The following is a 25421-nucleotide window of genomic DNA, read 5'->3' on the forward strand; positions in this document are numbered from 1 at the left end:
GAACTCGAGAGACGAGGTATATTAACTCATCGCCTTTCTCAGGGTTTTAGACGCAACTTAGTTTTTCTCTTACTTTTGATGCCTTGACTCCGGTGACTAGTCTCACTCGCTAGATTTTGCCATCTTTACCCATCGAATCTTATCATCGTTGCCTCGACCCAAAGTGGTCGGAATACCCTTGCGACGCCAAGTGTCGCATTGAACTCTCGAGTTGGATCGGATTGTTACCGAACTTTTTTCTCTTTTCTTTCTCTCGTCTTGCCCGTGAGTTTGGATCTCGGACTGTAAGGGGTTCCCAGTGGAGACATCTTCTCGGCTTTCTGTCCGGGACTTGTACATGCTCGCTACACTATGACCGAAACGAGCATCTTCATAAAGAGTGACCCTGACGAGCACAACAGTGACCATTTCATGATGTCGCATTCCGGCTACATGTCCAATCAATTTGGCAACACCGACGGTGTTGACCCCTCGGAACTTACCATGCAGAACGGCGGATTTATGTCCTATCCTTTTGGTTCTCAACAGAATATGTCCTCGAGCTTCAATTTCGGGAACTCCGGGATTGACACCGATGAATTACTGGATCTGGAAATCAACGGCCACAACAACGGGATTCATCGCGCCGACAGTATGAACTTTCTCCAGGACCAGACCCACTCCAGTGCCGGGATTTCCATGAGCCACCCCGGCCAGATGTCGCAAATGTATTCCAACACCCCGGAGGGAGCTCCGATGCACAGCCCATTCATGCATAACAGTTTCAATTATGATCAATTCCGGGCGATGAACCAACAAGGGCAGCAGTCCGCCCCTCACATGCAAAGTGCCGGCTCCCATTTCGAACAAAGCTACCTCAATGGCAAGACACGACCCAGCCTCCAGGCAGTGGATCGCTCCGCGGATGGCCGCAGCCCCATGACTCCGAAGACTCCGGCCCTGGGCGCTCTGACTCTCGGCACGCCCGAATCAGGGAGCTTCCCCACTCAGCCCATCCGCACAGGACTCCAACACCGCCATCAGAAGACCCTCTCCAACCAGTGGGATGGGACGCCTGGAAGCGCCCACTCGTATGTGGAATCTCCTATCTCATCGCCCAGCCATCCTCACCACGCCGGGATATCCGAAATCCTCAAATCGGGCAAACACGCTTCCTTGCCGGCCAAGGTTGATGGCCACATGCCCGGTAGTGCGCAGGATCTGGAGTCGCAGGAAGCCAAGCGACGTCGCCGCAGGGCCTCTCACAATCTCGTCGAGCGCCGCCGGCGTGACAACATCAACGAGCGGATTCAGGATCTCTCGCATTTGGTCCCTCAGCACCGACTGGAGGATGACAAAGTCCGGAAGCAGCTGGTCAACAACACGACCATGTCCGCTGCGGGAGCCAACCCGAATGCCGCCACGTCCCTGCTGGCAGGCGGCAATGGCCGTCGCGCAACGGCGGGTAACATCACCATGGGTCTCCCCATCGAGGAGAAAGAGAAAGGTCCCAACAAAGGTGACATCCTGAACGGCGCTGTGGGGTGGATGAGAGACCTGATGTGGGCTCTGCACGTCAAGCACCAGCAGGAGGCCGAGCTGGCCGAGCTGATCAGCAGCCTCGGCGGAACCTGGCCCTTCGAGCAGACGGAAGAAGAGAAGCGGATGCGGACCGAGATTCTTGACGCGCTCGAGAAGAACGACCCCAGCTCGTTCAGCTACAGCAGAGCTCCCGGGACCGGTCTTCGGGTGCCGAAGCATACGAATATGGCCGGAGATGCTGTTTCGGGCAACGGCGCCTTGAGCCCTCAAAGCCTTAGCCCATCCTACAACAGCGGGGCCAGCACCAACAGCGGAGGTGCCGGCCAAGCACAATACTGGAGCACTTCGGGCCACGCCGGAATGAGCTTCAAGGAGGAGGATGAATACGCCATGGAGATGAACTAGCGACGAGGCGTGGTTTTCCTGCCTCTTCCTTCACCTCATCCTTTTCCCCTTGACAATACTATTCGATACATCCACGAACACATGTCATGACCTGTTTCACACCAAGGGCGTCCAACGGAGAAACAGGAGCAATTGAACCGGCGTACGCGGTAGTCTTGACATATTCACATCCGACTTCTAATGACTCTGCTCTTTCAGTTTGTTTCTGTTTCATGGGTGAGATTTAATTGCTTTGTTTTCCATGGATTATGGGTTGATCGATCTTGTCTTCTCTTGTTATTACTTGAAGCTTCTTTTTTATGGTTATTATTATCTTTTATTCCATGCCTTTCGACTCTGCTTTGAAGTTTATGCGTTTATTTGGGTCGGACTATGTTTATCCTGCTTTACTCTCCCCTTTGACCATTATTGCATCCATGTTGCTCTCATCTTTTGTCTTCGTTGCACTACAACGTACCCTGGGTGGCCTAGATTGAATCCAACATTAGTCGGGTCATTCCTCTCGCGGTACCCTGGCAGGGGCAGCGCCTCGCCCGGTTGAGCCGTCGTTTGCCCTTACTTTGTTATGCTTATGTTTCTTTTCTATTCTTTTCTTTCCTTTCCTTTTTCTCTTTTCCCATCGATACCCTTTTCATTTTGCTGCTTTAATATTCTATGCCTGCTTGTTCTGCTCCTATTTCGGTTTTCTACGGGTTTTGTATTTCCTGTTTGGTCCATATTACTTGATCATCGTCTTTGATCGTTGTCATCGGCTTTGCATTGATCATGATATTTTGTGCTTCTTTACGTGTAATGTCCGTGGATGCTCCTAGGAATTGATGATATAACGGTAACGCTGAATTCCAGAACAATTTTGATATTACCTTCTACCACCTAGTAGTCATGGCTCCTACTTGATTACTTAGTGATTGTCATCTATTGTCTGCACTACCGCTGCCCTACTGCCCTGTTACTCCAGAGTAGATAGTAGTCATATGCTAAATAGTCGGACCATTTGAGTAGTCCCGCATTCTATTCCTACGTATGTATCACTTACACTGCACGCATGTATATCATCTAAGCAGGAAAGATGGAAATCACCGATGGTGACAAAGGGGGTATTGGGTCTGACACGTACATCCAAGTTCATCATCGCCGAAGACACAATAAAAAACACGACAGACAGACAAACAGACAGATATGCAGATGTGTAGATAATAGTCACGAGACGAGCATCCTTTAATCGCACACTCTAACCAAAAGTCGATCTATTTGCAAAGGAAAGAAGAAAGAGAGGCAGAGCAAAAGAGAGAGAGAGAAAACCACCGAAGGTCTAGAATTTTATCAACGAAACAGGAACAGAATTTACTCGCCCCGCATTTGACGGAAGAAATCCATGACACCGGTGAACACCACCAGCAGGATACCACCGCCAGGACCGAGACGGAGCACCTTGGGGATGAATCCCTTGTACAGGGCGCCGAATCCCTCCTCCTTCATGACGGTGCTGACGGCGGGCCAGGCCCAGTTGTACTTGGGCGTTTGGCCGGGCACCTTGGGGCTGTTCTGGATGCGCGACTTGACGACATCCATGGGGGTGTTGAGGATGGTACCGGCGGTACCACCGATGGAACCGGCCAGGAGGTCGTTACGGGTCTGCTGGGCCTTGTTGCCCGGCTCGGCGGCGGGCAGCTGCGCGCGCACCTGGAAGATACAGCCGAAGTAACCGCTGTTCCAGAGGATGTGACGCCACAGGGTCGACTCCAGACCGTTGTACATGGCCATGGGGCCCTCGGTCTTGACGATCTTCTTCACCACGTCCAGCATGCCGTTGTACTTGCCGGCGGAGGCGCGGTCCTGCAGACGAATCTTGACCAGCTCGAAGGGCACCACGACGAAGGACTCGGTAGCACCGGCCGTGGCACCCGTGAGCACGGCCAGACTCTGGTTCTGCTTCTCCACGCCGAAGAGGCCCCGGTAGAACGATCCCCAGCTGTCGTTGGCGGCGAACTTGGTCGCACGCTTGGGCGCTTCCATCAGGATGGGGGCGCTAATACCACGGTATAGTCGGGAGAAGCTACACGGATAATCGAGGGCATCGCGTTAACGGTCGGGGTTGAGAGATGAGACTAGGCTTGTCGGTTGGATTGGGAACGAGACCGGACGGCTCGGGTTTTTTGGGGGGTTTTGGAGCGAGGACAAGACGTACCCTTCATTCTTGACGATCTTGCGCAGGCAGTCGAACATGCCATTGTATGCCTCATCACCGGTAGCGGTGGCCGTCTGCAGTTGGCTGTGGCGGCGATTGTTTGTCAGACACTTCCAGGTCCTTTGCGGGTCGGGTCGGGGACAATTCGGGCGGGTAAGTCCTTACACTCGGGTCTTGACCACATCCAATGGGTACCTGAAAGCGTTTCCACGGTTAGCAAGGACGTCGCGGAGGCTGAATTGAATTGGAGGGAATCGGCGTACATGACGAGAATCTGGATATCGGGTCAACGGTTAGTCATGGGGCTATTGGACTAGCCTGGTCGTAGGCTCCGGTGAGGAGAACGTACCTCCGACACACCAGCCACCGCGCCGGCGGCGAACTGGTAGATGAAGGGAAGGGGCTTCTGGTTTTCCGACATGATGGCGGAGGAAAAGAGGGTGGATGAAAGAAGAGGGAGGGAGAAGCGAAAGGGGGGAGGACAATTGGGGGAGGAGAGGAGAGGAAGAAAGGAAGGGGAGGAGCGAAGAGGAGAAGAAGTTGGACTCACCGGGGAATCTCCCGAAGGGGAAAACTCACGCCCGGCCCCACGTGCCCACGCGGGGAACCTTTTTCGTTCTGCCGCGGGTCTTTCTTTTCTTTGTCCTCGACTCTACTTTGTCTTCAAAGTCATCATCTATTATTCGTGGTCGCGTATCTCATCTATCTCGCACACAGTTTCATCCCATCGTCCAGAGCATGCCCATCATGCTGACTCCCACGATCCTCGTCCATTCGGACCAATTCCGACTCGCCGCATTGGTCGGCGCCTCCTTGGCCACGGTGCCTGTCGCCGTCGCTGTCGCTTGAGCGGTACAGCTCGAACCGCACGCATATCCCGTCGGACAACAGCCTCCACCCGCGGTGTCGGCGCAACTGAACCAGCCAGTTGCGCATCGTCCTCCGCCCGTCGTCGCGGCCCCCGTCGTCTCGACCGGAACCACGATCGTGCGGTCATTGGTCGTGATAGTCTTGGATCGCGTGGATGGACACGAGGTGGTGTCGCAGTCGCGACCGGTCTGACAGCATCCTCCGCGATACACGGCCGAACACGCGTAGAATCCAAGGGGACACACATCGCCCGTTTCCCTGGTGTCGGAAGTGGTGGCCGTCGAGAGACTCGTGGGCCGAGCAGGAGGGGAGAGATCCCCGGTTGACTTGGTTTCCTTGCTGCTAGTAGAAGCAGTGCTCTCGGCACTGCTGGTGGTGGTGGTATGCTCGACTGTGCTCGTCGCGGGAACAGTCTGGGTGGAAGTGGATATCATCACGGTCGAGGACAGCGTGATTGTGATTGTGTAGACTCTGGCACCTGGGGAGAATTTGTTAGAAGAGAGCCAAATGTAGAAAACGGTCACAAGCTTACAGCCACCAGTGACACATTCATATCCCGGAATACAGCACCCGCCGCCCTGCGACGCCGAACAACTCGAATACCCCTGCTTGCACTTCCCAATCGTGCCCGAGCAGTCCTGTCCGCTCGGACAGCAGCCCACATCGCCAGATCCGGTGTCCTTGACTAACTCGCAAGTCTCACCGGCATTGCAGCAACTGTCGGGGCGATCGATCGAGGCGCAGGAAAACGTGCCGGTCGGGCATTTAAAATCTCTGCGAAACAGCGGTGAGAGCTGCGCAGCCATCCAGCCATGACCGTCACTCGCAGGGTCCCGACGATCCAGCAAAATAGAAGGATGATGAGGGTACGATCGCGGGTGGACATCGAGTCGTTCTTCGGTCGTGAGATGTTCGTTGGCTGTGCCTTGTCGCTCTTGTCGATGCCTCGTCGTATTGATTCCATTGCTATCCAACGCATCTTCCTCGAAATACCAGTAATCCAGGAAGAATTTCTCGCCCTCGTCGTTGCTCATCTTCTTGACCCCGCGGACCGGTTTCTGGGCGAGATGGGCCTGAATGACGGCATTGCGCTGGAGAATGTCATCGGGGATCTGCGACAGATTGGCATGGGCATCGCTATGTGCCGCAGTAAACACTGCAAAGGCCGGTCCCAGCCCGACTAGGAGAGGAGTGAACAACATGAAGGCTCGTTGGACTGATTGACAATTGGCTAGAAAATAACAAGCCGATCTTGAACAGTCGAACCATGGAAACTGAAGGAGATTTGGAGTCTGAAATGGCCGATCAACTCGAAGAAATCCGATGGCTGGGCGTATTGACCGTATTGACCGTATTTACCGGGGGGTTTCCGCGGATGCTGAGTCATCTATGCTGACATAACTAGTCCACAGCCTGGCCAGAACTTATACTTCAATGCTGCTCAATCTAAACTTCCACCATGCCTTTCCGTGTATAAACGCAATTGATGGGTGACAGACCCTCGGTTTTGCAGGTGGATTTAGAGCAGAGGTGGCCCGCTCGCATGTGGTATACATTCCGCGGTTCTTCCATTGTTGTATCGATCCATTATAACGATCCCAGATTCAACTCCAGAGGTGAATCAAGACCACAGGGCATTCACTATCTCAACAGACGCGTGCTCGGACACGTCTCCTATTGGTAGTTCCTCCAAAGTGGATTTTCGCGATTCTTTCGACATCCAGGTTGAGGGCGGCGTGTGATTGGCTCAAGAGCTGTAGACTGCCAGTCGCTCGCAGATGGAACAGTTCTGGAACGAGATCTCGACCGTGGTTCTGCCTGGGATCGGCTGGTTTGCATTCACCGTTGCTGGGGTGAGTCACTCGATTCTAGGCTGCTCTATCTGGGGAATATGTAGAGAGCGCCAGGATGGCTCTCTATGATTCTCGATGGACAATTCCTTTTCATTGCCCTAACCGAAGCCAAGGGGATTCTAAAGGATGATAGACCGACAGGCAAGTGCGGGTGATAAGGGTTGAACTTCTGGATCGTTTGCTATTGCGACTGATAGTAGTCGATTATCCCGAGATCTACAGGATATCTCATCGCGCATTGGCAAGTTCAACTTGACATTTCATTTCTTTCTGTCTACAGAAAAGAAACCATCGTCGATCATTCATCCCATCCATCCCATCCTTCGGTAAACTCATAGAACGACACGCATCTAGTAGAGAGTAAACGCCACCACATGAAATAAAGAACAGCCACCAGGTCAAAGAACAGACCCTCTCAGACCAAACCTAGTCTCTTCCCATCATAGCCTTGACAGCAAACTGAACGAGCGAGTTCTTGACATGAAGCTCCCACAGCCAGAGGACCGTATCCCACCTCCCAAGGTCCAATCCGAACCGAGTCCCGAGTCCAGAACTAACACCAACACCCGAGACTCCGGGACTGGAATGTTCGAAAACACCGAGCTCGCCTATGCGTGCCCCTCGGCCTCGAACCGACGGGATGATGGTCTGGTCGCCTTCCGGGAGCAGGCGCACCTCCGTGAGCGTGAGGGCAATCCGAGCCGGGAAGTACAGCAGCAGGCGGCAGAGCGTGACGAGGATCAGGGACGCCAGTTTAGGCTGCCAGGGCTGAGCGTTGCGGAGCACGTGCTCGGGGACCAGGAAGAGGGACAGACGGAGGAACAGGCGAGGGAAGTTGTTCAAGAGGATCTGCACGGCGGTTAAGAAAAGGGACGGGAGGGCGAGAATGCGCCAGGTGGAGGGGGACGATTTCTCGAGTGAGGAGGAGGCCGGCGTGGACGACGAGGGGATGCAGATCATGGCCTGCGTCCATGCGAGGTGGAGGCTGCTGAGCAGGATGCTGGAGAGGAGGCGCGCGGCGTACGGCACGAAGGAGCGTGGACCGAAGAGCAGGCGTCCGATCTTGTCGAGGAAGAGAGTCAAGAGGAGGACGGAGACGTTGTAGACGATGGCGGCTTTGACGCCCTTGAAGAAGACGCGCAGGCCGACGGTGCACACCATGAAGATGATGGCGCTCAAGACGCTGCGCGAGACGGGGGCCGGGGCTGCGATGTTTAGGGGATCGGCGCTGGTGTGCATCAGAGCAGATGCGTGGGTATGCAGAGTCTGACTCTCCAGAATCATCACGACGGCCATGATGTGGCCAAGGAAGTAATGGGTCTTGCAAACGCAGACGCGATGATCAGACGAGGTTCAAGTGTCAGATGGGGGATATGGATGATGATGGCAATGGACTTACAGAGGATTTGATGATTTTGGCTAAACCACGCACGGCCATCAGAGAAATAACAGATGCATTGCGCCGGTTGCCTTCATGAAGCAGTCTTTCCGCCTCGACAAAGAAGTAGTTGTCACTGCTGGCGTAGAGCAGGACATTCAAATAACGCAGCAAAAAGCCGCAGAGAAGGTGAGGGATCTGATCGAGAAACATGATTGCTGCGAGCTTAGATGGAAGACGGACTGTACAGGGATAGGGCTTCACGTGGATTGGAAAGAGGACTTGTTTGATCCGAAGGAAATGGCCGAAGAGAAGAGAGAGAAGAAAACAAAGTGAAGCAAAGAAGAGCTGCCTACTAGGTACAGGAGTGTAACGTTACGCCGAGACTTTAGGTTACGATGGCCAGGATGAAGGCTGGAGATGAGCGTGAGGTGGTGGGTGTTAGGGCTCGCGACAGGGAAATGCTTGGGATGATCGTGCAAAGAGGCACAGGCAATCACGGTACATGATCATAGATTCACTCTGGAGTATCAAACTTAAAGGTCTGGAGGGTGTAGACTTATATCAAACCATTTCATTCGATACCAACTGTAAGAGATAGTAGAAGATAGGGCAACATGACTATAGAAAAGCACTATAAGAGGCCAACGGACAGTCAAAGACATGTACTCAGGGCAGACTTCAACACAAGATATAACCTCGATAACAGACTCATCGTGGAAGATCCAAATCAAGCTGCCGTCGGCAAGCATTGTGAATACCACTCATTGTACGAAGAGCAGGCTGCGCCGGTCGAGCACGCCGTCGGACCAGCCCATCCACTCCCACCGCACTGGCCGTAGTTGGACTGCACCGAAGTCACGGAGCCCCCGGCCGTTGTGGTCCTCGTGGCACTGGTCGTGGTAGTGGTGGTAGCTCGAGTGGTCGTACTCAGCGTAGTCGTCGTCGCACCCGCGGTGGTAGTAGTGACACCACCGCCAGAGCCGGTCACTGGAGTTCCCGATGCCGTGATCTTCGAGCTCGACTGCACAATTGATGCAGCGCCTGGGATAAGCGTCGGACCCGGAACCACATACGTGGACAGCGACTTGTAGATATCGACCAGAATGCCCGCGTCTGTGGGCTTATACAGACTGGTACCTCGAACGCCGGAGGGTTTGGCGGTGCCCGACCCCGTAATCTCCAGGTTGAAGCACTGCATATAATTCTGGGCGCCGTTCTCGCTGAAAGCACCGTGCAGGGCAATCAGCTCGTGTCGCAGCACATAGTGGCCCGGTGCAATGGATGACGGGATCTGAACCATCCAGCTGTTGTTGTTTGCGATGAGCTGGTCGTCGCCCCAAAACCCCGGGACGGTTGAGCCATCGACGAGCCCGACACCACTGATCTTGAAGAATTCCAGACTCGTCTTGTCGACGGTCTCGCAGCTGGAGCCGCAGGGCGCCAGGTAGTCGATGACGGGCCCGTGGTGACTCTCAGGCCACTCGGTCCATTGAATACTGAGTTTATCGCCGGCGGCGACGACAGCGTGACCGCGGGCATTTTTGGCGTCCAGATGGCAGATCACATCGGCGGTGCCAAAAGCGTCTGGAGAGATGAAGCCGTTGGCTGTGTTGGGGGTGCTCCAGGCGATCACCACCGGGGGATTGGAATTGTAAGGATCCGAGTTGATATCGAAGCCCCGGTAGGAGACGCCGTTGATGACCACATTGGTGACGTGCCCGTGCCCGGCGACGTGGGTGGCGAGGAGAGTGGTGAGGAAGAATGAGATGGTATGCATTTCGTGCTTATCCAAAGGACTGTAGTAGTAGATGAGGATGGTTGCGAGAGATGATCAACGAGGGAGCTTGAATCGAGGGTGTAAAGGCCGTTTATATATGCGAGTCCAGGTCATTTAGCCGGTCTATAGGTTCGCAATGGCATCTTCAGTGACTATTTCCATTGGATCGTACATGCGAATGTAGTAGTTGGTTCAGCAAGAATGAAAGATGGCAGATGCAACTCCCAACTCCATCATGAGAACAGGTATGACAAGCGCCACCAGCGCTAGAATGGCGGACGCAACGCCGAGAATACGACGTTTAATCTAAAATGCCGGACAACGCCGCGGGACAAAGCTACGGGCAATTGGTGCCCAGACGGAGAAGAAGAAAAGATATAGTGGCAGATGAGTTGCGATTAAAGTGTTCTGCAGGACTAGTCTTATTTCCCCACGGAGATGATCCTGGAGTGGCGTGCATGCATCTTCGTCAGTCTAGTCCGCTTTGAGAACGGAATAGAACCGGTGGCTTTGGATTAATGTCCTGTCTGTGGGGTATCCTAGAGGACATGGGAGAGATGGAGGGCCATGGGTCAGAGTGAACGTTCTGCAGGCAGCGAGGACGGCATGGGCGATATGCATCCCACATGGAGAAGAATACCGACATCATCGGCAAAATCCAACCTGAACGGTCTAGGTCATTCGTCTGGATAAATCCCGAAGTCAAGTGAATCTGTACTCCCGGAAATGCGGTCAGTTGTTCCGATGTAGAATATCATCTGAACACTTCCCTCGTAGCTATTAATACCGCTCGGATATGAGCCCATCCCACAAAGCCTAGAGAATCGCTCCCCTCGAGTAAAACCACGCCCGAACCTCGTCGATGCCCAAAACCGCACTCAAGAGCATCCGCCCGAACAGATCCACATCCGTAGGCCGCGCCCGCTGCAACACGTCCGTGAAGTTGGCGTCGTAGACCACAAAATGCTCCTTTTCCGTCCAGGCCACCGCAAAGTCGAACGCGCTCTGGGCGTGCCACAGGCCCGCCGAGAAGTACCAGGAATGCACGAGCCCCAGTCGACCATCACACTGCATGTTCGGGTCATCATGGAGGAGTCGATAGATCTGGGTGAAGTAGAAGGTGACTAGGACCGTGCGCCGTGCGGATTCCTGGAAGACCCATGAGGTCCAGAACTCCATGACGGGCTCGATGGATCCAGGGAAGATGGCTTCCGGCTCGAATGGGTCCGGGAAGTGGACGTATTGGAGGAGTGAGAGGGCTGATGATTCTAAAGTCGAGATGAGGGGTTCTGCAGATGCTCGGGCCTGGATGTCTCCGTCGAAGAGGCGCATTATCTGGTAGAGGATCAAGGCCTGAGTGTGGGCCAGGGCCTCCAAGGGGGTCGTGGGGGGACTGGAAGAGAGGAGATCCTGGATGCGCGTTTTGAAGGAAGCTAATATGATTGGAGCGTTTACCTCGTTCCTTGCCATGTACATGGCGCAGCAAGAGAAGGCATCTGAATACCCATATCTTAGGTTCACATCCATTTTACTTTAGCGTGTGCCGGGCTACTTACCCTGCATAGACCGAGGCATTCCGTCTTTATAGAGCTGACGATGACACCACGGGGTCTGGTTCTCCAGAACCATCATGCGCGGGGCATCTTTGAGCATGTCGATGGAAAATTGCAGTCGCTGGGCTATGACGCTCGAGATCGGAGTCGATGACCTTGTTCGCAGTATTACCGATTCGGTCCTCGGTGTTTGTACAATGGATTGGTGATATGTGTGATAAATGTCTGGCGAAGTAGGCAGAGAATAATCAATCACCGGATCCGGCATAGTGCATTGACGAAGTTCTAGATCCGACAACGCTGAGAGGTTGAATTCGGGGAGACATTGGGATCCCACGGAAGAAACTGGCGGTGGATCCTGCGACTGCTCTATCATCGCGAGGATATCCAGTACCGGCTCCTGGAATACCGCCGGCTGATTGCCGGGGTAAACGCAGGTCAAATTCCTTCGCGCACATCGAAAACAGGCCGGAAAGGCGAGATCGCAGCGTCGCTTGGCGTTTTTGCATGCTTCACAGGACTTCCGCCGCGGTGGGGGATTGGATCGCTCTGTGGACGAATTGGAAGGCTGCATCGTGGCAGCTGAATAGTGGCTCCTGACCCTGTCGTTTCAAGAACGGCTGGGAATGGAGAGTCGAAGTCGAAGAAAACAAGGGAGCGGCGACGGTGGAGCCTGGAAGGGCGGAGTTCCGCACGCTAATCGATCTAGAGTCCAGATGCACGTCCGGCACCAATCAGCATGAGACTCATGACGGTGTGAAGTGGAGTTCCGCAGGATTGCCGCAGACAGAGCCCATTGAAGTAGATCGTGGAATGTTGACCGAGGAGTCGAGCGACACCAGGGGTCTGTATATAAGGGCTCACACCGGCAATGTCTTTCTCTCTCGCCAAACCATCATTTCCATCTTTTCTAAGCAGACAAAGAAACAATCAAGCACCTCATACCTCAAAATGACCCCGAAGATTTTCGTCTGCGGAGCGACTGGCACGCAAGGCGGCGCCACCACCCACCACCTTCTCCAAAAAGGCGCCTCTGTGCACGCTCTCGTCCGCGATCCCAATTCTCACGGTGGACAGAAACTCCAAGAAGTCGGAGTCACCGTCACGCCGGGAAATTACGACGACGAAGACTCCCTCCGAAAGGGCCTGCAAGGCTGCGCCGGCCTGTTCCTGAACCTATCGCCGGACTTCCAGAACGAAAAGCACGAAGTCGAACAAGCTCGTCGAATCCTTTCCATCGCCAAAGCATCCGGTGTCAGTCGAATCGTTTATGCCAGCGCGTTCGCCGTCAACGATCCCGAGCGACTCACCGCATGGGACCCCAACGGTTTCTTGGGCAAGATAATCTTGTCGAAACAAGCCATCGAGAACGAAGTCCGCGCCGCTGGGTTCGATTCTTGGACCATCATTCGCCCAGCCAACTTCATGTCGAACTACCTCTCCCCCCTAGCGACGATGTTATACCCTGGTTTGGTCGAAACGGGTGTCTGGACCACGGCCCTGTTGAAGGAGACCCTCGTGCCCATGGTCGACCCTAACGACATTGGACGGTTTGCGGCCGAAGCTATCTTGGATCCGTCGCGGTTCCACACGAAGGAGATTGACTTGGCGTCGGAATTGTTGACCGCGGAGGACATCTTGAAGGAACTGGCCCAAGCGACAGGTCGGCAGTTCAAGGCGCACTTTCTGACGGAAGAGGAGATAAATGCGCAGGCGGCTGTGAATCCGATGATTAAGGGACAGCTGGGGATGCGCGATATGTATCGATTTGTGAACATCGAGGATGTGAAGGCGTGGGGATTTCCGTTGGGGACATTTGGAGGGTTTTTGGAGAGGAAGAAGGAAAGCGTCGGAAAGACTTACTCGGTTTGAGTCCTCAGGCAGCATGTTCCCTAGCACTTCATTTATCTACTAGCAACGACTTCAAAGCATATCATGTCTAGACCTACGGTGCATCCCAGACAGATAATGATGTAGACCTTACCCGTATACTCTAGGTCTCATCGACCTTCTCATGGATTCTTTGGTTAGGATTCTTGTATACTCCAGCTCACCCTGCCCAGACTACTAATCGATAAAGGAAATGTTCGATATAAAATGTTTGTAAAGTAGTAAATTCCGATCAGACCATGTATGCGCCACTTAAGATATGAGGGATAAAGGTAATCTATCAACAAGCACTGGTAATTTTTGGTTGGAAAACATTCAAATCCCATGACCGAAGCGTTCGTTAAGAAAATAAAAAGGAAAACTCAAGGAAAATCATTAGCCTCCATGCCTGCCGTCCAAATCGACATAAATCAACCAGCTCATCGTTCACATCATCATCTTCCGCCGGGACGCAATCGTCCGCAGATTGCCATACACCTTCCCGGGCGGCGAACCCAGCACCAAACTGACGACGGCCTCCCGGGCCATGCGAATATTCTGGAACCCGCCCAGAATGTGCACCTTCTGGCCGGCCAGGACGATGCGCGTCCGCGACGCATTCTCAATCGAGTAGCGCATCTTGCCGTCCTTTCCGGCAATACGACCGATCGCACGGGCCAGATGGTCTCCCTGCAAACTCATCTTGACGTCCTTGATCTCGAACGTCTCGATGAAGAGGTCGTCCAGCCGCAGCAGCGCGATGGCGTCCTCCACGTCGAACCCGTATGCCAGCGCCCGCACGAAATCCTCGCCCTTCTGCAGCGCCCCCGAGTCCGTCGTGAACTTCGAGCTGCGCATCTCCACCGACTTGTTCTTGATGTTCATCCGGACCTGCAGCTTCAGGTGGTCGCAGAGAGGAGGGTAGATCTTGGGCCACTCGGCCTTGATGGGCGTGAATCGGTGCGGCGGAATGGGCACCTTGCGGGTCTGGATGTGCACGAGATTTTGTGGTTGCGAGTCCGCGGTGAGGTGGATGGGGGCAGGAGGAGCGGAGTCCATGTCGACGAGGACTTCATCGTCGTCGTTGGCGGCTGAATTTCGGTTGGTTTATCGATTAGCGGGGAAGATATTTTTTTTTTAGGATCCAAGACTGGAGCAGGTCAGACTCACCAGGTGCGGCCTGGGGGACGCCGGTGTTGAAATCAATGACGGGTTCGTCTTCGGTGCGCCGCAGCGCCGTAGGAGCAGGCATTTTGGAATGGAATGTGAGATCGACCGAGAACGACTGGAGCGATGAAGTCTGGATTTCTTCTTTTCGAAAATCGAAGGTTTTCCATGTGGGGCGTCACGTGGGGTCATGTGATGGGCACCGCAGCCCTAAGTCGATCGCATATCGAAGACAACTCGCATCCTGTCGCTCGTCGCATTGGGTCCTCGAGCTGGATCTGATCGAAGACTTCCTGATGAATCCTTGTCGACACCTTCCAATTCAGTCTGATTCCAAGGTTGAGTTCGTGTCCGCTCGTCAATTCTCCGGTTGGGCTGAACTACCATCCAGAATAAAGTATCAACCAAACCGGTTTTCAACGACCTAAACTACTACTTTTTCATTCATTTTGAAGATTCTAAACCCAAGAATTTAATTCTTACAGCTTACATGCTGTATCTTTCTCTGCCGCCCATCTAATCAACGCATCCCCCCGTAACCGATCCATCGCCTCCGGTTCCAAATTCACCCGAACCTTCCATGGCGACTCTCCAGAAGTCCCTCCACATCGTGGATGAATCGAACAAAGCCCGTTAATTCTCGTCTCCAAATGATCGAAATTTACTATCTGACCCAGCACCGGGCCAAAATCCCACTGACGCAGGTCTAGCAATCGCAGATTTGTTACGAACGTATCTGGGAAATAGAACGATGCGTCTTGACAGTCCTGGCTTGCTTTGATATGCCTCACCACCTGACGAACATAATGACCGTCCACAACCTGTATGGTATGACGAACCTTGGATGCGAGATTGGCCAGTACCAATACTTCGTCTTTGTCGATGGAGGTGGCGGTGGTAGCCCTGGGGGCCTCCATTTCATGACGCACGTGGGTGTCGGATGCGACAACCATGGCGTTTCCAAGGTAGGTTAGGGGAATCGGAGGCTTCAGGATGTCACGGATGTCACGGATGCTGACTGCCACTCCGAGGCGAGTGGTTTCTGTAGCATAAGTATTTGACGGTGGCGATAGCAACTGGGCTCGGGACCGAGCGCGCGTCGTGCAAAGCCACAGCAGCGCGGAGAACACGTCGCTAGTTGAGAGCTCATTGACAGACTTTCTATCTCCATTGCCTGCATCCTTCTCCAGACACGACTGTTTGAGAGCGACATTGCAGAGTATCCCTAATTGACGAATCCTCTTGGCCGAGAACAGGAACTCGCAGCTTATGAGACGAGACTGCGACCAGTGATCGGGACCGTAGCTTTGCATGTCCATGAAGGATCCGTCGGTTGAAATATTCGATAACCTGGCTCGAACAGAGGCCTCGGTAAGAGGGGACACAGGGAGACGGGGCTTGCCAGGACTGGCACAGCATAAGCCTATCATCCTCACTATGTTCATCACTCCCAATCCATCCATGGCAGCGTGGTGAATTGATATACATAGGATCAGTCCATCAGTCATAACATTGATACAAAACCGAATGACAGGGCTGATCTCCTTGACGTTCAGTGACATAGGGATCGGGAGGAAGGTGTCGCTAGAGAGGCTATCGTTGAAGCCAAAATTAGGCTCGTGGATAATGGAAATGCTTTGTGGATGAGTCTCAATGCGGATTACCGGGTCCTCCTCTAGATATTTGTCACTAGGAGGCTCCACGGAGCCCCCGTTGCCCGGATGGAGAACAACATTGCCGGCTAGGAATGGAAGCTGTGCCACGAGACGGGAAATACCGTGCTCCAATGCTTCAACTCCTGCTGGAATACTGGGAGGAGTGAAGACGAAGACGAGAGGCACATGGATGGGTAGGTTGACCCAGTCAAGCGGTGTTAAAGTGTAGGGCTCGAAGGAGAGTGGATGTGTTTCCGCAGCAGCTTTCAAGGCCATGGTGTGAACTGCTGTATTTTCTTCGGTCGGACCCAGTATTCGAGGTCGGCAGCTTATATCTCATTTCTGTGCAAAGCCCGATGACTCTCAGTCATGTGTCAAGTCAGGGTATTCGACGCCATTACGCTGGAATCAAGGATCGGGTAGTATCAACCATGGTTCATAGCCAATGCGTAAGCTTATAACTAGTAGGCAAACCTGAATACGAGCCTGTCATGTCACCTGGGATTTTATATTGGCTTTACACATTCTTGAAGTATACGTAAGCTCACGATCCGGCATGGCTAACGGCCATCATTCTCCACCGTACTCGTCTCATACACCTGCAGGCTATAACTCGCAAACCGACTTCTCTTTCGCAACGAGACTCCATACCGACTGAGCAACACCGGCGCCACACAGAAAACCGTCGCGATAGCCGCCAATACCGACACCGCTACGTTCGTTCCCAGCGACTCGAACATCCTGGGCGTGAACAGGGGGAATAGAGCCCCCAACAACGACCGCAACATACTCAGTGCTGCCTGTGCGCTACCTGCATAGCTCAAATAGCTGTCTGCGATATAGCCCGCATAGACGGTGGCGAACTCGTTCAGTGCGAACCCGATGAAAAACAACGTCAGCACTGACACAATCCAGTGCACGTCCGGGACCATCGGCGGGATCGTCCATGCAAAGAGCCACAATGCGCCTGCGAGAACAGGGGCTCCGAGAAAGAGTCCGGTCAGTTTGGACTCTGGACCGATGGCGTGGCCCTCTTTTCGTAGTTTGGACCGTAGCCGTTGGTCGAGGAGCCGCGAAGGGATGTTGAGGAAGATGGCTAGGCTGAAAGCCACGAAGGGTAAGTTGGACTGTGCTTCCGTGAAACCGAGTAGAGGGTATATAATGGGGAGAGCCTCGGTGAAGAGATAGATGAGGGCCATGCAGGCGCCGTTCATCAGTGCCACGGTGAAGACGATGGGCTCAGTGAAGAAGAGTTGCAGTGGCCGGAAGAGTGAGAGACGCACAAACATCTTCATGTCGGTTACATGGTCTGGGTTAAATGCTTCTAGGGAATTGTTGCCTGTTATCTCGCGCACTTTCTTCACTTCGCGGGCTAGTAGTAGAGTTGGCCGTGACTCTTTAATGGTGAACATGAAGACAGCGAGAACTCCGGTCACTATAGCTGCAGTAAAAAATACCCATTGCCTGTCTCCATGGATTAGCCAATATTTCTGCCTATACGAAGCAGGGAAGTCGAACCACCCCAAGGTCGTCGTAATGTAGCCACTCATGATCGGTCCCCCCGCCAGCCCTATATTCGTGGAAATGGCATTCAGAAAGACAATCCAGATGCGAGTATCCGTATTAAAGAGATCCTCAATGCTCCCATTGACCACCGAGCTAGGCATAGCTGACAGAGAGCCAGAGATGAAGCGCCCGACAGCCACAGCAGCCGGCGAAGGGACAGCGGCGATGACGACGCAAAAGATGCAGTAGAAGACGGTGCTCCAGACATACATGTTCTTGCGACCAAAGGACTCGGAGCAGGGTGGAAACACGACGCATCCCATTGCTTGACCGAGCAGATACCTGTGTTTGATTAGTCTGGTGCTGGTATCAGGTCCAATGCATTGGACTGGGGCTTACATTGTGACGAAGCAAAGGACGGACGGGGTCACGTCGATGTTGAATTGACTGCGGGCATGGTTTGCAGCTGTAGCCTAGATCATAAGTTATAAAGTTTAGCCTGAGAAGATGAACATGAGAGAAAGAACATACGCCAGCTGTGCTCGCTGCGGTTCTGTAAAAAGAAATGTAAGCTCATTCAACCCCATCACTTAGGATTAGGAGACAGGAACAGCACCCACGTAAAAACTTCCAATGCAAAAATCAAACCAAAGTCATAAGCCTTTCGAAAAGGATGCCAATTCCTCGGATGTTTTTTATTTGATTTTGCCCAGCGCACATGGCGTCCGTCATCTGTCAAGGTCAAACCATGCTCAGACAAGACTTGCTGAAGATCGGGATCCAGCGCATGCGCTCCCATTGTAAAATCCAAAATCCTGCTTTTCTGTTTCCCTCTTTCCGAGTCTGGCTGCTCTTACGGAAATAAATAAGGAACAAGGCGGTACAATGCAAGGTATCGGAGCTCAGTTCATCCCTATCCCGTTCTACAAGTCACATCCAGTAGTATGAAATTTAGAACCCAGATATGATATCACTTCCGAGATCCTCACTGTCTCAGACATAGAAAGCGCATTGATAGACATCCCTGCGCCAGTAAATGTCTCCCTTGCAGCACACTGGGTACTATATATAATTAGCTCCGATAGTCTTGTTCGGCGACGAAGACCTGTAATTACGTATGGTGCATGCAAGGAGATTTGATGTTTCCTAGATCTGAGCGGTCCTTCAGGGTCGAGTCAATGGGCAAGTTGTTCAAGTCTGAAATAGGGCTCCACATTCTATAGAAGCCGAGTCAGTTCGGGATTTGAATTTATAAATGTACACCGTCAAAATGTCAGCGTCCATGCGCGTCGGAATATGAACCCGTTCTTTAAATACAGTGCATCAAGGAATAAAGAGGTACGTCAAGATTTAGACTAAAACCATTCCGTCTATTCTGTCACCATCTCGAAGGGAAGATCTATATCGACCAGGCTGGAATGGGATTAGCGTCGTTTTGTATCACGTGGCTCCCCGCCGTCCGTTTCCTTCTTTTGCTTTTGACTTCTATTCAACTTCATCTGGCAGCCTCCAACTATCAGTCAAGCCTTCATCCCTGCATCCAATGCGTTTCCGCTGTTTTCTTCATAAGAGATAGTCGAAACTAACAGCCAGCTCTCCAGACAGGCTGCTTCTGCAACACCATGATCTGCAACGACTCTGGGGAAAGAGCCAACCACGTCTTGCCATCGTGGCGTGTGATTAACAACAGACGGAGCGTATCCTTGTGATACACTTCGACAAGACTAGCCCCTCTATCAATTTGGTGCGGGCTCATTGTGTCCTAGCTCGAGCGGGGATAAATTACCACATGCTATACAGTCCATTCACACGCAGAAGCAAGCAATTGGATGCATGACCTTATGGCAGACATGTATCTACTGTCACTGTTTAAGACTTATGCCGAGGTCATTTAGGTCTCTCAGTGGATCATGGAGTCTGATCTAGTATCTTCTGTTCATCCAGTCAGAATCACTTGGTTCGCAGCCATCGGGCAGACTTCGGATGGCGTGCGACTCGCAGAGCGGGAGCAATCCAATTGAATAGCGGCCGAAATGGGATAGCACCGTATGAACGTGGCCAATGGAATAACTCATTTTTGCGCCAGTTAATGGATGTCCGCACATATTCTGGAAAGCCGATCCGCAAGTTGCCGAATGGGGCCATCTTCTCTGCGGGGAGGATCTCGCAATGGTCTAGATATGCATATCAATGGAGAGAATCAGCACGGACCTTAATATAGAATCGAGTGTTTCTCCGGGATGAGGAGTAACTGACAGGCTATGTTTATATGCGATACAAGCCACACAGATAGTCGGTGTGGATGACTGCTGCGAGGATCAGGAGAAACAGACATATATGGTCTTCACCCACCCTGACTCGCTGGGCCCCGGCTTCATCAAAAGAAAAGAAAGAAAAGAGAAAAAAAGTGAACTAACCACAACCATGGCACCCACCTCTTCTTCCCCTCCCAACCCCAAAAGATATGTTCAGCTGCGGCCCAAGGAAGGTCTGTCCACTTCGTTTATCACTCCATCGTCTTCCGTCTAAGGTTCTGCCTCGGATTCCCAACTGACGTCTCCCAGGCCGACTTCTAATCACGTTCCCTGATGGAACCTCTGGACCCGGAGATTTCCGACGCAAGAAACATGCCCAGTCTCAGAAGAACCAGCGAGACCGCCTGAAGGGGGCGTTTGAGCAAATGGCCCAGGTGCTACGGGATGGTGGCGTCGACCACGCCGGGAAAGGGGCGACCAAGGTTAGAGCGGGCGATGTGGCATTGGCACATCGAAAACACCATCTCTTCCTTTCACACCCACGGCCCTCCCAAGCCTTCTTGTGACCCAATCAGCTAAGCGTTACCTTTGCAACTGTTCAGGTCGAACTGCTCGAAGCTGCGGTGGAGTACATCCAGCAGCTGCAGCGAGGCATGCAACAGGCCCAGACCGAGCAATAGCGCGATCAAACGACCACATGGTGCGTCGGGAATACCAGCGCTGCGTCGGGGAATTTCCCTGATGCTCTCACTCTCGTATCGACGCCTCCTCCGACGCAGCACATGCCGACGAGCACGACGCAGACTGGTCCAACCGGCCCCGAGCACTAGCGGAATCCGGACATACCGCAAATGCCCAGAATGCCAAGGAGTCCCTCGGCGTCGCCAAATGAACCCCCGTAAGCTTGACTGCGGCCCACGTTCTTCACTTGCCGCCGGTGATTGGCCATTTTCGTCTGACCAGGGAGCGGAACGCTTGGCATCGACATCCCGGGCGCCAAGATCCCCGTGGATAGTGATTTTATATTACTTTTCTTGGGTTCTACCACTCTATACCACCCTTTGCCTTACTCTCCCACCGTGTTCCCGGTCTGTACCATGTCTCCCCATCGTACCGTACGGTTTCCCTGCGTCGACTGACTCGTCCTCGCGTGGTTTTGGCCTCCCCATGCCCATCCTTGCTACTTGGTGCCGTTGTATATAAACATCTGACAAACACCCCCCTCGTTCGTTTGAATCATTGCTCCCTCGAACAGTAATATCGGCTCTCTTAAGCCCGGTCAAAATGGCGTTGCACCAGTTTGACTACCTGTTTGCCATCGGCACCATCTTTGCCTTCCTTGATGCCTGGAACATTGGTGCCAACGATGTCGCCAATTCTTTTGCTACCTCCGTATCCTCGCGGTCCCTGACCTACTGGCAAGCCATGGTCATTGGTTCAGTTATGGAGTTCAGTGGAAGGTATGCTTGCACTTGTACACACTCTGCGCCCAAAAGTGCCCGCTAATCGCAGATGCATTCCTCTAGTATCGGTGTCGGAGCCCGTGTTGCTGATACCATTCGGACCAAGATCGTCGACGTTGACCTGTTTGAAGGCGAGCCCACCATGCTGATGCTGGGCATGGTGTGTGCTGTCTGCGCCTCTTCCATATACTTGACTGTCGCCACCAGATTTGGTATGCCGGTGTCCACCACGCATTCCATCTTGGGCGGCGTGCTCGGCATGGGCATTGCAGCCGTGGGTGCCGATGGTATCCAGTGGTGGGGAGGAGATATCAACTCCGGTGTCGTCCAGGTCTTTCTGGCCTGGATCATTGCTCCCGTTTGCTCTGGTGCTTTCGGTGCCATCATTTTCCTGTTCACCAAGTACGGGGTTATGTTGCATGAGAACGCCGTTGTTAGAGCCTTCTTCTCCATTCCCATTTACTTCGGCATTACTTCCGCTCTTTTGACCAGTCAGTCTCTCCCTAGTTTCTATCTGCTTCATTGGGATCTCGTCGGCTGATTGCTTTCCAAAATAGTGTTAATCGTGTGGAAGGGAGGCTCCAGCAGAATCGACCTCAACAACGCCGAGATCATCGGTGTCATCTTCGGTGTCGGCGGTGCCGTGGCGCTCATTGTCGCCGTCTTTTTCCTTCCCTGGCTCCACAGACGCCTCATCCAAGAGGACTGGCAGCTGCGGTGGTATCACGTCTTCCTGGGCCCTCTGGTGCTGCGTCGCGGTGAAGTGCCCCCTGCCCCCGAGGGCTATGCCATCGTGCAAAACTACTACCGCGGCCATAAGACCATGGAAGAACTGCAGGCTGAGCGGAACACACCGTCGGACCCCGAACATGCCGCCAAGCAAAGCACCGAGCAGACCACTGGGAACGGCACCGAAATTGCTAAGGAGGGCAATGCCACATCCACAGCCGCAGAAAAGTCGGAGCCGTCCAGTAGTGCGCCCCCATCAACCAACGAGGAGCCCGCGCCATTCAGCTTCATCGGCCCCCGTCCCGAGGGCAAGGGTGACTTCCACCCCGTCATGCTCTTTTGGCAGTTCCGTCGCTTCTTCTTCCGCGGTGTCGAGAAGGATGTTGTCAGTCTGCAGAAGAAACGTAACATCTTGACGGGAGACATCGAGATGACGCATGCCCATGCCAAACACTACGATAACAGGGCCGAGTACATGTACTCTTTCCTGCAGATTATGACTGCCGCAACTGCATCGTTCACCCACGGTGCCAACGACGTGTCCAAGTATGTCCCATAATCTAATCCCTCCATTGAGCCATCCGCTAATCGATGAACTCAAGTGCCATCGGTCCCTACGCTACTATCTACTTCATCTGGTCCACCAACGAACTGAAATCCAAGAGTCCCGTCCCCTACTGGATCCTGTAAGCACATTGGCACCCATCTCCTATCCCTTCCTCCCATTCCAAACTAACGACATAACAAACAGTGCCTTCGGTGGTGCCGCTATCTCCATCGGTCTCTGGACCTACGGCTACAACATCATGCGCAACCTCGGCAACCGAATCACGCTGCACTCTCCGTCCCGTGGATTCTCCATGGAGCTTGGATCTGCGGTGACCATCATCATGGCCACGCGATTGAGTATGTCCTTCTACACCACCCCTACCCTACCCGACCCCATCCAGAGAGAAACATGCCTAATCCCGAAAAAACAGAACTCCCCGTCTCCACGACGCAATGTATCTCTGGCGCCACCGTCGGCGTGGGTCTCTGCAACGGCACCTGGCGCACCATCAACTGGCGCATGATCGCGTGGATCTACTTCGGTTGGATCATCACCTTGCCCGTCACGGGTATCGTGGCCGGCTGTCTGATGGGCATTATCATTAATGCGCCGAGATGGGGGATGCCTCTTTGAGAGGTCTAGCTCCTTTCTTCTTTCGTACCCCCTTCTTTCTTTTCTTATGTTAGCTCTTTTCGAGTTGTTGATACTACATTTATATAATTGGCTACTGTTTGGGTGGTGGTAGTGGAGGAGGAGGGTTGGTTTGAGATGCATAGGGTGAGATATATGAGATGAGACGAGATGGATGAAAGATATGAAGAGATACCCACCGATGTGTATGTGTGTATGTGACCTGGGGGTGTCGGGATGGGGTTAACTTAATGGACGAGGGAATAAATGGCCGGGGAGGAAAAATACCTTAATTGTTTATGGTGATGGTGACTTATGTTTAGACTATCTATTCTCATTTCTGCAGTTCCGAGTTGATTGCTTAGGGCAGACTATATCCAGATACCAAAAGTTTTTCTTTATAAGTATTCTGTTTATTAGCTTGTTGGCTGTCTACTCCAAAGTGAGAAAACCTGTGTCTGCATTGATGATGGGTGGCCCGACTCCTAATGATAATAAAGAGAAGAATACACAAGTCCGAAAAGAACGACGATGAATCAAGGTAGCAGAGTCAAACATCAAAGATTTATATGCAATACGGCCAATTCATAGAGCATTAGTTTAATGCCACCATCACCGAGAACAACAAACAAAAAAGAAAGAATGTAGCTGGGGTCCTTTTACAAGCCCCCATCTGCCATAATGAGCTGCACTTTTTCAATCACCCAAGGCCGATTCCTGTTGAGAACCCATTGAATGGCTTTGAAGATGCGGTTGAGGGCCTCTTCCTTCTGTTTAGTATCATCGAGGTCCCAGGATTTCATGTCGCGAGAATGATACTCAAGGTGGCCCATCACGGGGTGGCGCATTAACCAGTGGCAGGTCAAGACCAGGGAGGATTTCAAGACGCTCACAGTCAGCACGCTGACCCGATTTTCCAGACCCAGCATCTCCCGTATCAGTCGTGACGGCTTGGTTGTTAGACTGAGCTCCGCCATGTTCCGCAGCATGATGGCGGCAGCATGCTGGTTCGTGCGCTTGATGTGCTCGTCATCATTCCCCTTCACTTGAACCGTGACACATGGCAGCATAAGATGGGGCTCCTCTTCGACAGGGGTAAAGAATGGAGAGACCAGCCGGGGTAAACGGCCGGGGATGAGGTCCATTCCTCGTCCGTGTCCGAACGTAAGATCCGGGCAAGGTGTCGGAAGATCAGACGCCCAGCTACCTCTCCAAGGTAAGGGGATCGTCCTCCACTTTTCTCGGAGACACACTTTCACGCTGCCATCTCTATCGTATAAGGCCCCGACACTGGAGAGAAGCGAAGCCAGTACCACGTCGAGATCCTTCACGTGCGCAAGGTTGAGCACTCTCCTGGCCCCTCGGATATAGAAGGCATCCACATCTTTTGGGTCCTCCTCAGCGTTGAGATGGGCTTGAAGCTTTTTCCAGTCGCCTGGTTGGGTTTCGTCATCCTTGTCATGTTCGATTATACCGCGTATGAGCAGCTCTCGGTGATAATCCACCGGGGTCGGCGTGTTTTTCGATGATAGAATGTTTATTAATTCAGGACTAGGACCATTGTAGATGTGATAGTGACAGATACCGGGCTCGCTGTTTTCAGCGACACTGGTCATCGAGGGATTGGAAGAACTCAGCACGTCCTTTGCCGAGGATGTCAACGATCGTACAGGGAGTATTTGAACCATAGCCAACAGTAGAAAATGACTGAAGTAACGAAATGATCAGATTGGGTAGTGAGAGGTGAAAGTAAGGTTGTACTCGTCCTCAAGCCGATTTGGTCGGGGTTGGTGGCAGCATGAAGTCGCGAGGAAGGGACGATAACACTTCCTTCTGCTGGTTCACGGCCATTCCTTCCGAACGAAGACGAAAGACTGACGACGGTTTGAACTCTATTGTCTGAAGTAAGCCCCCAGCCTGACGGAATGGAAATCCGCTTACCTGGCCCCGATTGATGGCATAGATCTACGGTCTACAGGTGCCTTCTTACAGGGCTAGATTGCCAGCACATGTACGTCGCAAACAGGGCAAGGGGTGTGATGGAATCAC

General features: G+C 52.9%; 13 protein-coding genes across 13 annotated transcripts; 4 read left to right on the forward strand and 9 right to left on the reverse strand.

The window, feature by feature from the left end:
* Positions 1-351: 351 nt before the first annotated feature.
* On the forward strand, positions 352-1926 carry P170DRAFT_451090 (basic helix-loop-helix domain-containing protein; the record flags this gene model as incomplete). Its single annotated transcript, XM_024851168.1, has 1 exon — positions 352-1926. One exon carries the CDS (start codon positions 352-354, stop codon positions 1924-1926), a length of 1575 nt encoding a protein of 524 aa, XP_024699273.1.
* A 1062-nt stretch (positions 1927-2988) lies between these two features.
* On the reverse strand, positions 2989-4630 carry P170DRAFT_441411 (putative mitochondrial 2-oxodicarboxylate carrier protein). The gene is made up of 5 exons (XM_024850302.1): positions 4464-4630; positions 4378-4388; positions 4280-4309; positions 4115-4198; positions 2989-3982 (listed from the first exon to the last, which is right to left on the reverse strand). The coding sequence occupies exons 1-5, from the start codon at positions 4533-4535 to the stop codon at positions 3271-3273; spliced, it is 909 nt and encodes a 302-aa protein (XP_024699274.1). The 5' UTR covers positions 4536-4630; the 3' UTR covers positions 2989-3270.
* On the reverse strand, positions 4464-6276 carry P170DRAFT_441413 (putative GPI anchored protein). The gene is made up of 2 exons (XM_024850303.1): positions 5517-6276; positions 4464-5462 (listed from the first exon to the last, which is right to left on the reverse strand). Exons 1-2 carry the CDS (start codon positions 6184-6186, stop codon positions 4834-4836), a joined length of 1299 nt encoding a protein of 432 aa, XP_024699275.1. The 5' UTR covers positions 6187-6276; the 3' UTR covers positions 4464-4833.
* A 987-nt stretch (positions 6277-7263) lies between these two features.
* Positions 7264-8428, reverse strand: P170DRAFT_480916 (uncharacterized protein; the record flags this gene model as incomplete). Its single annotated transcript, XM_024853824.1, has 2 exons — positions 7264-8157; positions 8237-8428. 2 exons carry the CDS (start codon positions 8426-8428, stop codon positions 7264-7266), a joined length of 1086 nt encoding a protein of 361 aa, XP_024699276.1.
* Positions 8429-8945: 517 nt separating this feature from the next.
* P170DRAFT_368586 (putative endo-1,4-beta-glucanase) lies at positions 8946-9995 on the reverse strand (the record flags this gene model as incomplete). Its single annotated transcript, XM_024844869.1, has 1 exon — positions 8946-9995. The coding sequence occupies one exon, from the start codon at positions 9993-9995 to the stop codon at positions 8946-8948; it is 1050 nt and encodes a 349-aa protein (XP_024699277.1).
* Positions 9996-10377: 382 nt separating this feature from the next.
* P170DRAFT_394113 (Zn(II)2Cys6 transcription factor domain-containing protein) lies at positions 10378-12180 on the reverse strand. Its single transcript, XM_024846045.1, has 2 exons — positions 11552-12180; positions 10378-11491 (listed from the first exon to the last, which is right to left on the reverse strand). Exons 1-2 carry the CDS (start codon positions 12120-12122, stop codon positions 10812-10814), a joined length of 1251 nt encoding a protein of 416 aa, XP_024699278.1. The 5' UTR covers positions 12123-12180; the 3' UTR covers positions 10378-10811.
* A 189-nt stretch (positions 12181-12369) lies between these two features.
* On the forward strand, positions 12370-13490 carry P170DRAFT_441416 (NmrA/HSCARG family protein). The gene has a single exon (XM_024850304.1). The coding sequence runs from the start codon at positions 12500-12502 to the stop codon at positions 13418-13420; it is 921 nt and encodes a 306-aa protein (XP_024699279.1). The 5' UTR covers positions 12370-12499; the 3' UTR covers positions 13421-13490.
* Positions 13491-13651: 161 nt separating this feature from the next.
* Positions 13652-14710, reverse strand: P170DRAFT_394116 (pre-rRNA-processing protein PNO1). Its single transcript, XM_024846046.1, has 2 exons — positions 14588-14710; positions 13652-14508 (listed from the first exon to the last, which is right to left on the reverse strand). Exons 1-2 carry the CDS (start codon positions 14667-14669, stop codon positions 13865-13867), a joined length of 726 nt encoding a protein of 241 aa, XP_024699280.1. The 5' UTR covers positions 14670-14710; the 3' UTR covers positions 13652-13864.
* A 353-nt stretch (positions 14711-15063) lies between these two features.
* On the reverse strand, positions 15064-16515 carry P170DRAFT_480921 (uncharacterized protein; the record flags this gene model as incomplete). The annotated part of the gene is made up of 1 exon (XM_024853825.1): positions 15064-16515. One exon carries the CDS (start codon positions 16513-16515, stop codon positions 15064-15066), a length of 1452 nt encoding a protein of 483 aa, XP_024699281.1.
* Positions 16516-16799: 284 nt separating this feature from the next.
* Positions 16800-18544, reverse strand: P170DRAFT_369252 (MFS multidrug transporter; the record flags this gene model as incomplete). Its single annotated transcript, XM_024844899.1, has 5 exons — positions 16800-17703; positions 17758-18087; positions 18145-18218; positions 18277-18298; positions 18366-18544. 5 exons carry the CDS (start codon positions 18542-18544, stop codon positions 16800-16802), a joined length of 1509 nt encoding a protein of 502 aa, XP_024699282.1.
* Positions 18545-19986: 1442 nt separating this feature from the next.
* P170DRAFT_66866 (uncharacterized protein) lies at positions 19987-20696 on the forward strand. Its single transcript, XM_024855329.1, has 2 exons — positions 19987-20233; positions 20310-20696. The coding sequence occupies exons 1-2, from the start codon at positions 20083-20085 to the stop codon at positions 20564-20566; spliced, it is 408 nt and encodes a 135-aa protein (XP_024699283.1). The 5' UTR covers positions 19987-20082; the 3' UTR covers positions 20567-20696.
* Positions 20697-21284: 588 nt separating this feature from the next.
* Positions 21285-23675, forward strand: P170DRAFT_514272 (inorganic phosphate transporter; the record flags this gene model as incomplete). The annotated part of the gene is made up of 6 exons (XM_024855194.1): positions 21285-21460; positions 21527-21954; positions 22021-22738; positions 22795-22878; positions 22944-23098; positions 23173-23675. The coding sequence occupies 6 exons, from the start codon at positions 21285-21287 to the stop codon at positions 23373-23375; spliced, it is 1764 nt and encodes a 587-aa protein (XP_024699284.1). The 3' UTR covers positions 23376-23675.
* A 240-nt stretch (positions 23676-23915) lies between these two features.
* P170DRAFT_441419 (uncharacterized protein) lies at positions 23916-25308 on the reverse strand. The gene has a single exon (XM_024850305.1). The coding sequence runs from the start codon at positions 25058-25060 to the stop codon at positions 24032-24034; it is 1029 nt and encodes a 342-aa protein (XP_024699285.1). The 5' UTR covers positions 25061-25308; the 3' UTR covers positions 23916-24031.
* Between the last annotated feature and the right edge of the window lie 113 nt (positions 25309-25421).

This window comes from Aspergillus steynii, assembly GCF_002849105.1.
Source record: "Aspergillus steynii IBT 23096 chromosome Unknown P170scaffold_10, whole genome shotgun sequence".
In the NCBI taxonomy this organism is placed as follows: Eukaryota; Fungi; Ascomycota; class Eurotiomycetes; order Eurotiales; family Aspergillaceae; genus Aspergillus; species Aspergillus steynii.